The sequence below is a fragment of the Harmonia axyridis genome, chromosome 7 (assembly GCF_914767665.1).
Source record: "Harmonia axyridis chromosome 7, icHarAxyr1.1, whole genome shotgun sequence".
NCBI classification, from domain to species: Eukaryota; Metazoa; Arthropoda; class Insecta; order Coleoptera; family Coccinellidae; genus Harmonia; species Harmonia axyridis.
In genome coordinates this window covers 5,246,671-5,262,847 of record NC_059507.1, presented here as the reverse complement: position 1 = coordinate 5,262,847, position 16,177 = coordinate 5,246,671, and the positions used below count along the sequence as shown (strand labels likewise).

The 16,177-nt window shown below is 35.7% G+C and overlaps 1 protein-coding gene across 1 annotated transcript in view; it reads left to right on the top strand.

Moving 5' to 3' along the window:
* LOC123684014 (connectin) overlaps positions 1-16,177 on the top strand; it is a 250,583-nt gene that overhangs the window by 145,256 nt on the left and 89,150 nt on the right. Inside the window, exon 4 of the mRNA XM_045623094.1 lies at positions 15,318-15,588. Within this exon, the coding sequence (XP_045479050.1) occupies positions 15,328-15,588 (261 nt within the window). The 5' untranslated portion in view covers positions 15,318-15,327. The remainder of the gene's footprint in view (positions 1-15,317; positions 15,589-16,177) is intronic.

Sequence of the window (16,177 nt, the reverse complement as noted above, 5' to 3'; positions counted from 1 at the left end):
CATTTTCATGCATTATTAGCTATATTTTAGGGTATTCCTACGGTAGTTTGACTACCCTCTAGAATCTTAGAGGAATCTCTTGAATTTAATGGATGTTTTGAGAAATATTTTATCCACGTTTGAAGATATTTTCACTTGATATAACTGTTATTATTATTATTTGAACTGGGGTCGTTTTGCTTCGGTGAGCCTTCCGGGAACTGCGACCATGCAGATCTTTTGTTCACTACCCTACTCATTCATAGAAACCCAGGGAGGTCGTCAACGACGTTAATAAAATTGACAACCTCCCTAGGGGCCTTGGCCATTACCTCTCTGGTATCCAGGACCGGCTTGCCCATGTGAATGGTTCTTAGGCCAGCCAGCTATGGACACTTGCATATCAGGTGTTCAGAAGTTTCTACTTCCGATCCACAGAGCCTGCAAATCTCGTCTGCTGACTTACCCATACGGTACAAATGATGTTTGTACCGACAGTGCCCCGTCAGCAGTCCCACCATCACCCGAAGCTCCGCTCGTGACAGCTTCAGGAGTTTTCTGGTGTAAGTAGGTGAAATCTTCACGAATTTCTTTGCCTGAGCAAGTCTAGGAGTGTTAGTCCAGTGGATTGTCCTACTGTTCAACTCCCATAGCTGGACCGCAGCTGATATAACTGTTACTACAACTCGTGGGAGAAGTAGACTATAACACTTTTTTTGGCAAAATTCGATTTTATTATTCACCATAGTACCCTTCGAGGGCGATACAGCGATTATAACGATCTTCCAACTTTTCGATACCATTATTGTAGTACTATTTGTCTTTCGCTTCAAAATAGGCCTCAATTTCGGCGATTACTTCTTCATCGGTGCTAAATTTCTTTCCAGCGAGTATTCTTTTGAGGTCTGAGAACAGGAAAAAGTCGCTGGGGGCCAGATCTGGCGAATGAGGTGGATGCAGAAGCAATTCGAAGCCCAATTCATGCAATTTTGCTATTGTTTTCATTGATTCGTGACACGTCACATTGTCTTGGTGAAACAGCACCTTTTTTCCTTCAAATGGGGCCGTTTTTCAACGATTTCATCCTTTAAACGATCCAATAACGCTATATAATAATCGCTATTGATGGTCTGGCCCTTTTGGAGCTAATCAATGAATTTTATAACTTGCGCATCCCAGAATACTGTTGCCATAACCTTGTCAGCTGACTGTTGTGTTTTTCCAAGCTTTGTATTCGGTTCATCGTGTGCAGTCCACTCAGATGACTGTCGATTGGACTCCGGGGTGATATGATGGAGCCATATTTCATCCATTGTCACATATCGACGCAAAAATTCAGATATTGTACTTAAACTGCCTCAAACACTGTTCAGAATCATTAACACGTTGTTGCTATGGAAATGCAAAAAATGCATAGGTAATGTCAACGAAGTTCATTTCAAATTGAATCAGGAACATAACTTATATGATTTCAATTTGTGAAGTTGAAGGAAAAGGATGGTGTATGCAACTTGTGGAGAAAGTCCTTGTTCAAACTCGTGAGACAAATGGAACTTTCTCCAACTGTTGCACAATATTCTATTTTTTCTTGCTCTTAGGAATCTTTTTTGAAGACGAGTCAAAAACTCACCTTGTATATATTGACTCACCTCCAATGAAGTACCTGGAAACACAATAAACTCTAATCGCAATCTGTTGATAACCTCTATAGCATGAAGAATATTTTCCTATATTCGAGAAAATATGTTGAGTTGAACTTTCTCTTCTCTCTATTTTCTTCATTTTCGTAGCATGTAGGTGCAGGATCCGTTTCATATATTTTTATTATACACCATCGTCGAGAACCGTTATTGAAATATTCCGCGAATAAGTCAAAGCGGAATTTCAATTGACATCAACAATAATTATAACCAACCAGTAGGCTTTGATATTTCCGAGATATTTTTCAATTAACTATGTTCCATGATAAAAGCAAGCTATGAGTTGATTGTTACAAATGAAATTTTGATTTTTATGGATATGTCGCTGGCATAAAACAAAGCTTTTTACACTTTTGTTTTGGAGTAGAATTCCTGTAGTCACTGAAGTCAATTAAATTTAATGGTATTTAAAATTATGTTTCTTCAAAAAAACTGGCTTTTATCATATAAAACCGAATAAAAAACTGTTACCAATGTGTGGAAGTCTTATGATGGGTTTTTTCATAAAACTTTTATCGTGCTGATTTTCTCACACAGGGTGATATTGTTCTGGACCAGTGCCCTCTTCTTTCTTCCAGAACTGTTTTTTGGTGAACCGCTGGTAAAATGTAAAAAGAAACATTGGTCCATTACTATTTTTTTTGGTTTCCTGTAGTTTTGTTTTATCTGCTACTCATTTCTAGAGAAAATTTTAAATCCTTCTCTAATAATCCTCGGGAAAATCCAGATTTTCCTAAAGATCCAGTTAGTAAGCTATGATGAATAATTTTATTGTAAATTTTGGTACTTATTTCCCCAATATGGTAGCGAAGATTAATAAAAATTCGATAAGCTGGTACACTCATCACAAAAAAATTCGAATTTTTCTGAATTGAGCATTCAAATATACTTTGATGTGACCTAAAACTGTAATTTCAAAGGTTATAAAGGTTATAAGTGACCACTCTCAATAGACAACTACTCAGAAATTTCTTTGAACACTCTGTATCTCGCTTATGCTTCGAAAATATGTCATAAGGGGAAAATTGTCAAGTTTATGATGGAACATCCTGTATACATGTTATATTACATGAAAAATATTCAGTTTTTTTTGAAGATCTCAAAGAGCGAAAAAAGACATTTGAAATAAATAAGTATATAACCATTCCGAAAAAAGGAAAGATATGGCAACAATGTAAATACATACCTCCATTATATCGGCCAAATCACAAGATCCTTGCATCTATCAAGATCGAAGGATCCCTTTCCGAGATAAATGAGGCATTTCAAACTCATCCTGTATATAATAATAATTTTTTGTGCCAACAAATTTTTTCTCATACCAGAAGTTACCGCAAAACTTCCTCTACTTTCAGTACACTCTGATGCTAACAATATCTATCCGTTACATCGTCGCTTCACTATGGCGACACAGCATCCCAGCACTGATCTGGCTTCTCTTGACATAGTTATCGATTGTTCCTTGTGTGCGAAGTCTTCTTCCTTGAAAATTCACCCTGTCTGAAAAGTCGGATCAATTCATAAGCTCGAATTCTCCCTATTTGCATGAGGCCAGTATCAGCCATTATACAACGCTTATGGCATACATGCTGGTGCTCGAAAATGAAAAGTGCCTCACATGCTCGGAAAATATGTTCGAATAGATCAAACGAATTTAGACGTGACAGCTTATTCAATCGAATTTGTGCGTTTACCTTCCCACGTTCTTGAGATGGTTCACTCACAGAATGTCTTATAAGTTGTAGTAAAAAGAAATTATGTTTGGATGAAAAACACGGCTTCAATTACCATAATGTAGTTAGAATGATCTGATTCAGGATAAATAACAATTGTACCGTAGGAGCTAATAGTAAATAATTTCCTGCCAGTTCCACCTAAGACACAGCAAACCATCCTAGCCATCAATCCTAGTTTGGCCACCGTATCTACCAGCTCATCCCCGGTCGATAGCGACCGTTTTTGCTTGACGTTGTCGTAAGTGTTTCTCTTTTCATCACTAGTTACCAATCGCTTCAAAAATCTGTCAATTTTGTTGCAATTCAGCAGCGATTCGCAAATGGAAATTCGGTCTATGAGGTTTTTTGCGTTAACTCGTGTGGTACCCAATATCGAGCTTTTTTTTGAGACCAGTCTTATGCAAACGGTTCCAAATGGTTCTTTGTGCAATCATCAGCTGATGGGCAATCGAAACAGTGCTGACATGACGGTCGGAGTCGACAGTGTCCATGATTTTATCGTCATCTTCAACAATTGGACTTGCAGGACAAGGAACATGTTTCGCATCAAATTATGAAGTTAATTTGTGAGAAAATGTGAATATGTAATTTTCATTCAATGATCCCACGAAAATATGTGGTCACATTGAATAATCTTCATACACTTCACACCATGCTTCAGCTGAAAATCTATGCTGACTTTGCTTTTGCGATAGATGTAGCAAAAGGATTTCTTTTGGACCAAACGTTTTTTTTTCGTCTGTCATTTTTGCCGTTGCGAGTGAATTGAGATTCATCTTTAAACAATATCCGAGAAAGATTTCTGCTATTTTCCAAACCCAGTTGGAAAATCTCATCGGGAATTTCGTCATTTTCTTTCAATATTTGAACAGTCTGGGAATGAAATGGATGCATTTTTTCAATTTTTATTATTCTTCATTATTCTTCCCATTATTCTTTGACACCCCCAATTGTCTAGAATCGAGATGCTGTCCTAATACTGATTTCAAGGTCTCATCTTACCAGCATTGATCACATTTTCTTGTTCATTGCTAAGTGGATTTCGTTCTCGGTTTGAAGAGTGCACAAAAGCTCCTAACTTCACTTCAGTGCTTTTTTTGTCTTGCACTTCATTCAATACAAGGGGTGTCTATTACGCGAACTTGCTTTCATATAATCGTGAAATATGATACTCGTTAATGGATTCTAATCCTGTTTTCGGAGTTTCTGCTTATAGTGTTGAATATTTTGGATAAAAATTGGAGCAAGGTTTTCTTATAAATGATGCAGTTCATGCTTTCTATTCGAATGGGATTGAAATTAAATTTGATATCCTCATTTGTATTAATGTGCATCATTATAAAGGAAGATGTTATAATTTCGTTGGTCAGTGAGGTTTCCATTAGACATTAAAATTAATCTGTTAGTAGTACTTACTAACTTCTAGTATCATCAGTTTGAGTTGAAGATGAATATCGAAAAGAAGAAGAGCGTTAAATTCGCTACAGCTGTGCGAAATCTTCAAGATATAGGTTTTTGGCCTAAAAATGGAGACAAAATGCCATCTATGTTTTCCACCTGGGTTTTTTTCATTTTTTTGAGTTCGATATTTTTGAACATTGGTCTTGCCGGTCATATATACAAATCCTTTGAAAGTAAGTAACTCAAATTATGGTTATGAGATAATACCACAGAATTTCGAAAGTATACTAGCAAAGATTGCTTAGGTGACCTTTTGAAAGAACTGTTGGGTTGAGTAAGCAGTGAAACCAAAGCACGAAAAACTGATGACGTGTCTTATACTGGATGTCCCAACAAAATTTGACCCCACCAGAAGCAAAGAACGAAGAATTTTCAAAGATAAAAAAACAGGTTCGTTGGGTCACCTTGTATGTATTCAACGTTAAAAAATGTCGAAACAGAGAATGTTTTCGGCACGACACAATAGCAGTTGAATATTTTAATATTGTTATTATAGATCTACTTTAGCAATCTCTGCATAAGACACACCTTCTCACAACATCGTGGAGAAGTGACTCTGTTGCAACGCAACGACCCCTTTAAATCCGCTGGGGTCGATGTAGTGTGGCGCGTACAACCATAGCGCCATCTGTGAGGAGGCAGAGTCACTACGCAAGCATTAAGATTATATTTCTATTTCAGGTGGAAGGAGATCAGACCTCGTAAACGATTTATTCCTTCTTCTCGTATGCTCATTCTTGATTGTAACTATTACAATATTTTATCTGAGAGGAGATTCAGCATTGAGGCTTTATCGCAAATTAAACGATTGCCAGATTCCGAAGAAGACAGAACAGCACTTGGAGGAACTGACACGTGGTGTACGTTTTTATTCAACAGTTACCCATTGTTTATACTTAATCACCATTTATTTCTCGGATGAGTGTTTTCAGAACAAGAAAGACGGTACAGCTGATGGTTATATCTGCGGATTACTGTATCCTGCATGGTTCCCCATTGACCTGGATTATACACCTTGGAAGCAGATCATCCATCTTATGAATATCATTGATATAATTTATGTCATACCGAAACTAGCTTCCGCTTTGGTTTTCTTCTACGGTTCTATCGTGATTACCGAAGAAAGGATAAAAACATTGAAAAAAACACTGAAGAACATACGAATAACAGAAAACAACTCAGATGAAGTACTGGAAGAACTCAAATCGGTTGCAAGGGACTATTCGGATATAAAGTCGTAAGAAAATGTATCTCTAATTGATGATAGCATCATGATTTACTAAAAAATTATTATTTTAAATCAACATTGAATATTTGAGTGGAGTGAAATAATAATAAACCTAAGTGAAGTATAAGTTATAGAAAGTAAACTTTTTTCAGATTAGTTAGAGATTTGGGATCGACTATTGGTGTCATATTCTCTCCATCCCAGCATATCCTTCTTGGTCTCCTTATTGCATTTTCGGAATTTCAAGCTGTTGTGGTAAATCAAGTTCCTTTTATCGCACCTAGATTTGATTCAGGCCATGTCCTTTAAAAAAGCACGAGATAATAACGAGATAACTTTATTCCTTTTTCCTTGTTTCTGATATACACTGTGTCCGTAAAATATAGAACAAATTGATTTTTAGCTAAACAGACTATTTCAAGAAATAATGCTGAAACACGTTGATTTTTTATTTTAATTTATCGTATTTTAAAATAATAATCTAATATACAGGGTGAATTACTTTCGAGTAATGACGTCACCGTCATTTTTTTTTAAATGGAACACCCCCATTTTGCCTCAATTTTCCGACTTCTCAGCTGAGCTGATTCCAAAAATGTATCATATGTTAATTCCAATTGTTACAGGGTGGACAAAAATACAATAGTTTTGTGTATGCTCATAAAGTAACGCGTAACATTCTTTATTAGTTATATTAACAATATTATCAAAAATACTTATTGTCTAGAAGCAATTGGTTTGAATGTAACACCCTGTAGTTTGTTATATTTTTAGATTAATAAAAATTAACTGTTTCCAAAAAAGTTTGGTACTTGTGGTCTAGCAGCCAGAATATGAAAGAAATTATTTCTTATCGATTTAGAAACATGTAATGAATGTACCAAACTACATGTGTTACATTCAAACCGATTGCCGCAAGACAATACGTATTTTTGATAATATTCATTATTTAACTGATAAAGAATTTTACGCGTTACTTTATGAGCACACACAAAACTATTGTATTTTTGTCCATCTGTACCAATTGGAATCAACATGTGATACATTTTTGGAATAAACTCAGCTAGAGTAATCCGAAAATTGAGACAAAATGAGGGTGTTCCATTTAAAAGAAATGATGGTGACGTCATATATTAGATTATTATTTTAAAATACGGTAAATTAAAATAAAAAATCGACGTGTTTCAGGATTATTTCTTAAAATGGTCTGTTTAGATAAAAATGAATATGTTCCATACTTTACGGACACAGTGTATGTACAATTTAAAATGGTTGAAATAGTGTATAATATTCTGATATTTCTGATGCCACATTTATTATGCCATTTTGTCATGGAAAGAAACAATAACGTTTAACGACCTCTATACTCCTTTGAGTAGTCCAAAAGTTAGGAATTTTGAAATTAAACGACTTTATTCAATCTTTGCCATCTAAATGCATCATTTCAACTTCGGCAAAGATGGTATAAGTATAGCGTTAAGTCCAAAATTATGGCCTTTGATCATTAGAAACAGAACATGAAAAATATTCAGTATTCGTAAGGATTTCATAAGGCAAAAAATATACAGGGTGGTCTATTTGAAATAACAAAATTCATTATTATTCCGGGAAAGGCAAGATCTGACAAAAATGTGAATACCATCGGTAATATCACGAAATCCTTGCACACCAAAATCTATGAAATTTGTGCAATCGATTTCCGAGATAATTGAGGCGTTTTCCATACTCAAACTCACCCAGTATACACCATGATATATGAAAGTTACACATTAAAAAATTATACGTTAGGAATGAATAATTGTAGATAATTAACAGCTGGCGAACACATATTTCTCCGGTGGCGCAGATTCGTCAAAATCAGTTTAATGATTCCCTTGTTCCAGGAGAAAAAACGTAACGTCATACCATCCATGATATTTTGGCTTATATTCGAATGTCTGTGTTGCTGGAAGGGCCAGTGCCTGGAGAATGCGGTAAATTAAAGACATCCCTCTTTTCAGCACGCTCATTTATCTTGGTCTTTATTTTCAGAGCGTTTCTCTAGCGGAACAGGTTTATGAGTTTCCGTGGTACGATCTGGATCCTTCGTCCAGGAGCATTTTTAAAATATTCTACGGGCTGGTTCAAGTGAGGCTGCAATTGAAATGTCCGCCGGTTATTATCATAAACTTCGCTTATTTCTACGAGGTTTGTTGATTACGTGATTTTGAATGATAATTGGGTCGAGTTAGACAGGGCCGTAGCTAGCCAAACTACCGCCTTAGGTAGAGACCCAACTTGCCGCCCTTGCAGTCAACTCTGCAGAATATCTTCAGTTTATTCAAATAATAACATAGGGTAAACTGTCCTTAATAAAAAACCAACAATTTCAAACCAAAACTATTATACAAATTGAAATCATTTTAAAATTGGTAGAAAAATAAATCTTTGTCCTTTCCCTTTATATTACTCGCATTATAGTGTCTTTGCACTCACCTCATAAGAGAAAAAATCCTAAAAATACTCCCTGATTCACGTTATTCCTTTTTCGCCATTATACACTGCGCAAAAAATTTAACGCACATTATGGAAACTCAAATTTATTCTACAACTGAAGGTGTTCTCAATAATAATTATTTTTATCAGAATTATGCATGCATATGTTATCCACTTTCAACGTTTTTCTTCAATACAGATGTTTTTTCCCAGCAGGAATAAAAAAAGATGAGATTATCAGGTTTTGAATGTATTGGCTCCATTCTGAAATCAGTTGTTTTCGATCAATTCTAGAGATCAATAGTTTTTCTTTCGATTGATTTTCTGCACTCGATAGCTATGCAACGCGAAACACGCAATTTGACCCAAGAGGAATGTGCCCAAGCGGTAGTTTTGCGAGAAGAAGGGTGGACATACACAAGAATTGCAGAAAGGTTTGGAGTTTCCCATACAAGTGAGTCCAGAATGTTGCAGCGATTCAGGGAGACAGGTATGAATGTCCGAAGACCAGGACAGGGTAGACCACGGGTAACAACTGCCATTCAAGAAGGTTACTTGAGAGTTTCTTCGTTGAGACAACGGTTTGCAACCGCTCGCCTCCTTCAAAATCAGCTTGAGCAAACTCATGGAGTGCAAATTAGCACTTAGTCAATAAGAAATCGTCTCAGAGAATATGATTTAAGGCCTCGTGTCGCGACAAGAGGCCCAGCTCTTACCCCAGCCCATCGAAGGGCGCGTTTGGATTTTGCAAGAGAGCATATCCATTGGGAAGAGGCTGATTGGGAAAGAGTTTTCTTCACAGATGAGTCTAGATTCTGCCTCTACCATTGTGATCGACATTCCCTTGTATACAGACATGCAAGATATGCTTAGTGCAATATCCTGAATACTAATGGTTTCGGGGGAGGATCGATTATGGTATGGGGTGGAATATCTTTGACTGCTCGCACAGACCTAGTGGTCGTTGATAATGGAGCTATGAATGCTGATAGGTATATAAGGAACATTCTTGAAGAGCATGTATGCCATTTGCCCCATACATTGGTGAAAATTTCATTTTTATGGACGATAATGCCAGACCCCATCGTGCGCGCATCGTTCAGGAGTACCTTGAAGAGGTTGAAGGCCAATAGAATAGAATAGAAGGCTGAGAAGTTCAGAAAATCATCCAACTACTCTTAATGACTTAGGAATCCAACTCAGAGAAATCTGGGAAGGATTAGATCAGAACATTTTAAGATCACTCATTTTGAGTATGAACCGTCGTTGCCGAGCTGTAATTAACGCAAGGGGTGGAAATACCAAGTATTAAATCACTAATCAGCACTCCAGTATTTTGAAAATTGTTTATTTCTCTTCGTTCACTTGAGATTCGGTGAAATCCTGAATTTTTCTTCCATTTAATGTGTCTTGTTTCGTTCAAAACCTTCCCGAGAGACATGTGACATATATGCTCTCTCTATCTATGTTTATTATTCTGAGCTCTCTACACAAGAAATTTTCGTTGACCAAGTTTGAAATGCCGCCCTTGAATTTTGGCGCCCTAAACCAGCGCCTTGTCTGCTTACCCCCTAGCGACGGCCCTGGAGCTAGACGAGACTTTTATAAAAATATTCGATTCCCTATTTAAATTTTAAATGGGAACTCCCACTAACATTGATCCCATCTCTCACGGAACTACTTTTATGTATTCAATAGGATGTTATTATAGATGAAATGATGTATATATCAACTATAAAATGTCCTAGACAGGGGCTTTGAGTGCTCGTTAATTTGAAATGAAATTTTATGGTTGTGATAACACATAATTCTTCTGTTATTCGGCAATAACTGATTATTTTATATGCAAAATTCACGGAACTATTTGGTATTTTATTATTCTTTTTTGTTAATTCACATCTATATTTCCATTCAGTTGAATCTGATGTCTTGAAAAGATTAAATTGCACAAATATTGAAACTGCTATTTAACAACTACATGCACAACTTTAAATATTGAACTAAATTGTAAAGATTAAGCGCACATATCTCCTAATTCGACAGCCTTAGTTTCATTTTCATCATGATCGAAACTCCAGAAGAAATGATCAGTTGGAAGAACGAGCGCTTAAAAATGGATTGTTCCTTCTAATAAAATTTACGTATTTCAGGTTATGAAGCGTTCTTATTCTCTTCTGATGTATCTGAAAAGAATGTATTGATGGAACCTTGGTGCAACGCTCTGATATGAAAATAATTAATAAAGATGCACTTTCATGAAAGCACATTAGAGAATTTCCTAGATAATTAGTATGATTATGAGAATTTTATGAAAAATAAAAAAATATAGTTAGTTTAATTGATTAAAGTTATTATTTTCATAATATAGAACCATTAACTATTACATTAAGAGATCGAAGTTGTGGATTTCCCTGAGCATTACTTCAGAAAACTTTATTGAAATGGATGATTTGGGTTTCTCTAGTTAGACGATCATAAATCGTGATTATCGCCTATTTATTAACAATTAGTATCTAACTAAACAACTTAAGCTCTTAAAATCAAGTCAAAATTAATGGTTGGAGCATCGTACATTCGAACCTAGATTTTCTGCGTGATTTAAGTCATATTTTTTGTATTAACATTCATGGATCGTGCCAATTTCAGTCGATTAGCTTTCATAGTTTCCGATAAAAGCATGGATGGATTTTTACTTTTTATTTTCAACAGTCAACCTCTGGAATGGATATAGGAAAAATATTTTGAATAATTAACCGACAAAATGATTGTATCGGGTATCGGCCACCGCATCATGAGCCTGTGGAAGTTGAAACTGCTAGAGTTCGGAAAAGCAATTTTCTAGTTCAATGAACTGCCTATCATCAGATCTCAGACGAGCAATCAAAAATTATATCAAAGTAGCAATGTCAATTAGTAAGGCATTAATTTCTACGATAGATTAGTTTCATTTACTTTTTCATCAGATTGAGCTCTGGTAAAAAGGAATAGGCTATTCAAGTTTCAAACATTCTTCTCTTCTTTCGATATAATGAGATTTCAGAAGGCAGTTCGTAGATAGCTTTGTTTTGTTCACGAGATACAGGGCGTTTCTGAAAAGTGTGATACTCGAAAATAATTTTTTTTTAGCAGCAGATTTATCGTTACTGATTTCCCAAGAATTTAATCCGTTTCGAAGTTATGGATTACATTTTGTAGTATAGGTTTCATAAACATTTTTGATTGTAACGGGTGTTTTTTTCGAGGTATATAACTTTGAGTTGGCATTACTGTTCAAGATGGCGACCGATTTAACAGCTGTCAAGTGATTTATTCTCAGTTTGGTTTGGCAATTCATCAATAATAGACTCAGTCCTGAACAACGCTTGCAAATAGTGCAATTTCATTTCGAAAATAATAGTTCTGTGCGGAATACGAATCGCGCACTACGTCCATTTTATTTTGTTTAGCGATGAAGCGCACTTCTGGTTGAATGGCTACGTCAACAAACAAAACTGCCGCATTTGGAGTGAAGCTAATCCTCAAGTGTATGTCGAAACACCGTTACATCCAGAAAAACTGACTGTTTGGTGCGCTTTATGGGTGGTGGAATCATTGGTCCGTACTTCTTCAAAAACGATGATGGCCAGAAAGTTACAGTCAATGGTGATCGGTACAGAGCCATGATTACTAACTTTTTCATTCCTGAATTGAACAACCATGATGTCCAGGAGCTGTGGTTCCAACAAGACGGCGCAACATGTCACACAGCTCGTGCCACAATCGATTTATTGAAAGACACGTTTGGTGACCGCCTTATTTCACGTTTTAGACCTGTGAATTGGTCTCCAAGATCTTGTGATTTAACACCGCTAGACTACTTTCTATGGGGCTATGTAAAGTCATTGGTCTATGCGGATAAGCCACAAATCCTTGTCCATTTGGAAGACAATATTCGCTGTGTTATTGCCGATAGACGGCCACAAATGTTGGAAAAAGTCATCGAAAATTGGACGTCTAGATTGGACTACATCCGAGCCAGCCGTGGCGGTCATATGCCAGAAATCATATTTAAAATGTAATGCCACAAGATTATCTTGCGGATGAATAAAATTCATGTCAATCGAATAATCCATCGTTGTTTTATTGCAATTTAAAGTTCTATAGCTCTAAAAAAACACCCTTTAGATATCTTAGGCGATTTTTAACCATTTTCGAATAATTGAATTGGAAAAATAAAAGTGATTTGGACACACTGTTACACTAAATGTAACAATATAAAAAAAAATCTAGTAGTAGTAGTAGTATCCCATATTTATGACTGTTCACATCTTGATTTTTCAGAATAGTAATGATTATCCAGGATAACGTTTTGTAAATGGGGAACAAATTAGAGTTTTCAAGGGCTATTAGCGTCAAAACTAGCCCATAGAAAAACTTTTGCCTATTGATTTTGTTTGGAATGACTTCGACTATATCATATCAAAAATTCAGCCAATTTCACAGGAGTCAACTTCTCCTAATAAAATGCGCGTCATCCTTTGTGAAATTCAAGCTTGGTTTGATTTCATTCAATAGGATTTTCATGATATGCCAGTTTTCAAACCATTTTGAATGAAACGTTCTTTGTAGACACAGAGAATTGCAATACTAATAACTAAATCATTCATGAAGGAAATTCTCTGCCAGAGAATGAAAAGCACCTAATTACAGTCCTTAGTCCAAACTAGGTAGTATATTCGGCTTCTTATGACATATTAATCGATTGTTCCTAGCAAGCGGAGCCTCATTCCCAAACATTCGCCCTGTCTGAAAAGTCGGTTCAATTCATAACCTCAAACATTCTCTCTATTTGCATAAGCCTACTATTATGCCGCGCTTATGGCTCACATGCTGGGGTTCGAAAATGAAAAGTGCCTCACATGCTCGGAAAATGTGTTGGAATAAATCAAACAAGGTGAGACTGGATAGCTCAATTCGAATATGGGCGTGTTACCGTCTTTCCTTCCGTGTATTCGACGCGTTGAATGCCAAATTTTTGAGCATTCTATGTGAATATTAACTGGAAAGCATTCGATTTTCCACATCGACGTAGTCAGACAAGTCGAATTCAAAGTTTATTTCAAAATGGCTCGAGTAAATATCTTTCTCTAATTCTGTGGTTATTCCGTTCATTCTTCCACATCTTTTAGAACAAAATCGTGCGAGAATATATCAGAAACGCACAGTTTTCATGGTTATATTTTATTATTCTATGTTGGTACTCCGAACTTTCCGCCACGGCTTTATCTGTCAATTCATCAATTTGCCTTAAAGAAATCAATTCTGCCAACCAACATTTTTCAATGCAAAAATCATTAAAATATATTTATGGAAATATTTCATTAATTTCAATGAAAATGCAATGAATTAGAGAAAATAATGTATAATACTCGTACAGAAGGCTCATTCTACCACTCGTTCATTCCAAAACTCGCCACTTCGTGGCTCGTTTTTGAATTTTGAACTCGTGAAAGAATATCAATGCCTTCTGCACTTGTATTATAAATAACTAATCTCTATTTCAGTATCATAATGAGTTCATTGCAGTACTGTAATCAGCTCATTACAGCATTGTTTTCAGTTATATTTTTTATTGTGTGGTTGTCAACAAAGACTTCCAAGCCTATCAAGTTTCAACACAAGTCAATTGTCTAGCTCATGCTCAACTAGCTTCGAAATAAACTCAAGTTCAAGTAAAGTAGTAGTGTTTTAATGGTAAGTCAAGTATTTAACAAATAAATACTCAACGTGACATTGATTGTCGGTAGTTCACGACACGTACGGCCAAATATCAAAGATTCCTTTGATGTATTAGCGGTATTATACTTTGTTCAAGGGACTTTGGGTAGTCTATTCCAGTTAACCAAACAAGCAAAATCAATAAAGTTTGTGTTTCGACAAGTTTATCTTTCATGCATTATTTTCGAGGTACACAAATTGCCTGAATATTGAATTTCAATTCTCTGGATGGCACCTTAAATCGTGTTCTTGTATAAATAGTATTGATCAGTTTGCTGATGGTATTTTAATGACGAAACTTTATTTACTGACACCAAATTGAGACAATCGGATTTCCATTCTAATTCAATCAATCCAAGTGACCACAGAAGGTAAATTGATCTTCCGAACGGAAAAACCTAGAATTTTGTAATTTTCAGGGTATCGAAATTACCGGAAAGGAATAGACGAAATCAAAATTGCGCGTGATTGGCTGTTACAGTATCAAGACCATAAACGCTATTTACATTTTCAGCCGCCTGACTTTGCTACTGTCTATTTTTGACGCGTGCTCAAGCTAAACTGAGTCAACTAATCACAAAACTGTCACAAAAGTTTTTGTAGTACGAAATCTTATCTTTTTAAAGCCATCAAATGAAACCCGATCAGACATATACAACGCGGGATACAGATGACTAAATTCATATATTGTAGAAATAATGGACTCCTTTTTACCCTACTTAATATTGTTAATCTCAAATTTTATTGTTAGTATTAGTATAGAACTTGTTTCAGTCATGTTCAACTATTAAATAATAACGGCTGATGCAGTTCAATACACATAAGGATATTTTTATTCTTCTTCTTCTTAATTTAAGCCTAGGGCTTGTATATTCCACTTTAGTCCTCGGTGGATGTAGATATCCAGGAGTCTTTCCAGCGCTTATATTTTTATTCATGATACAAACAATTCTCTCCACTGAAATACGATTTCTCTTGCAGATCCGGCGATATGAAGAAGATGGCGTTATTTTCGCTATCGCTGCTGGTGTTAATTCTGGGAGTGTCAGCTAATCAGCGATCGAAGATCTTCAAGTCAGGACACCAGCGGATTTTATCGGAAAAGCAAACAAACAAAACTGACATCAACCTATGCGATATCAAAGGAAACTCCGAACAGATACACTGTGCCTGTTCTGAAGGATGGTCTTCTACTTTCAACAGAACGAGAGCTGAGTGTTGGATCTTTTCAGAAATCCCAAAGGACAACAATGTAAGTGAAATCTTTCATGTATACGGTTGAATGAGGATAAGGTCTGGGATATTGGCGATTGAAAACTTATTTTTCAGTTCGTTATCTCCGATATAAATTCTTTAAAAAACTTCAAGGATGAATTTATTCTCGTTCCTGAAAATTATAATGAAGTAATAGTTACCACATATTTTTTTGAGTTGTCTTCTTCGGAAACTGGAAGTTTTTTTTTCGTAACGCATTGTAATCAGCTTATTAAGTGTTCTATGCTTCGTGATTCTTTGATTAGTAACTATTTTTATCTACTCCTATTGAATTATAAACTCATTATTCAACTGCTTTTGAACAATTAATAGTATCTATTAACAAACAGCGTGATTTATAATAACTCACTACTATAACTCACTATTATAAATCGGAAAATATGGATCTGTGCTTCTATACTTCTCTGCTTCTATTCGATTGGCCGAAAGGGACCATTCCATTATTGTTATTGAGGGGAGGAATGTCGGAGGGAATGTCACTTTTGACGTTTTCAAATTAAGTTGATATCTATTGTGAATGTTTTGCTGAAAACGATTAATTCAGATAGTGAAGATGAAATATTATA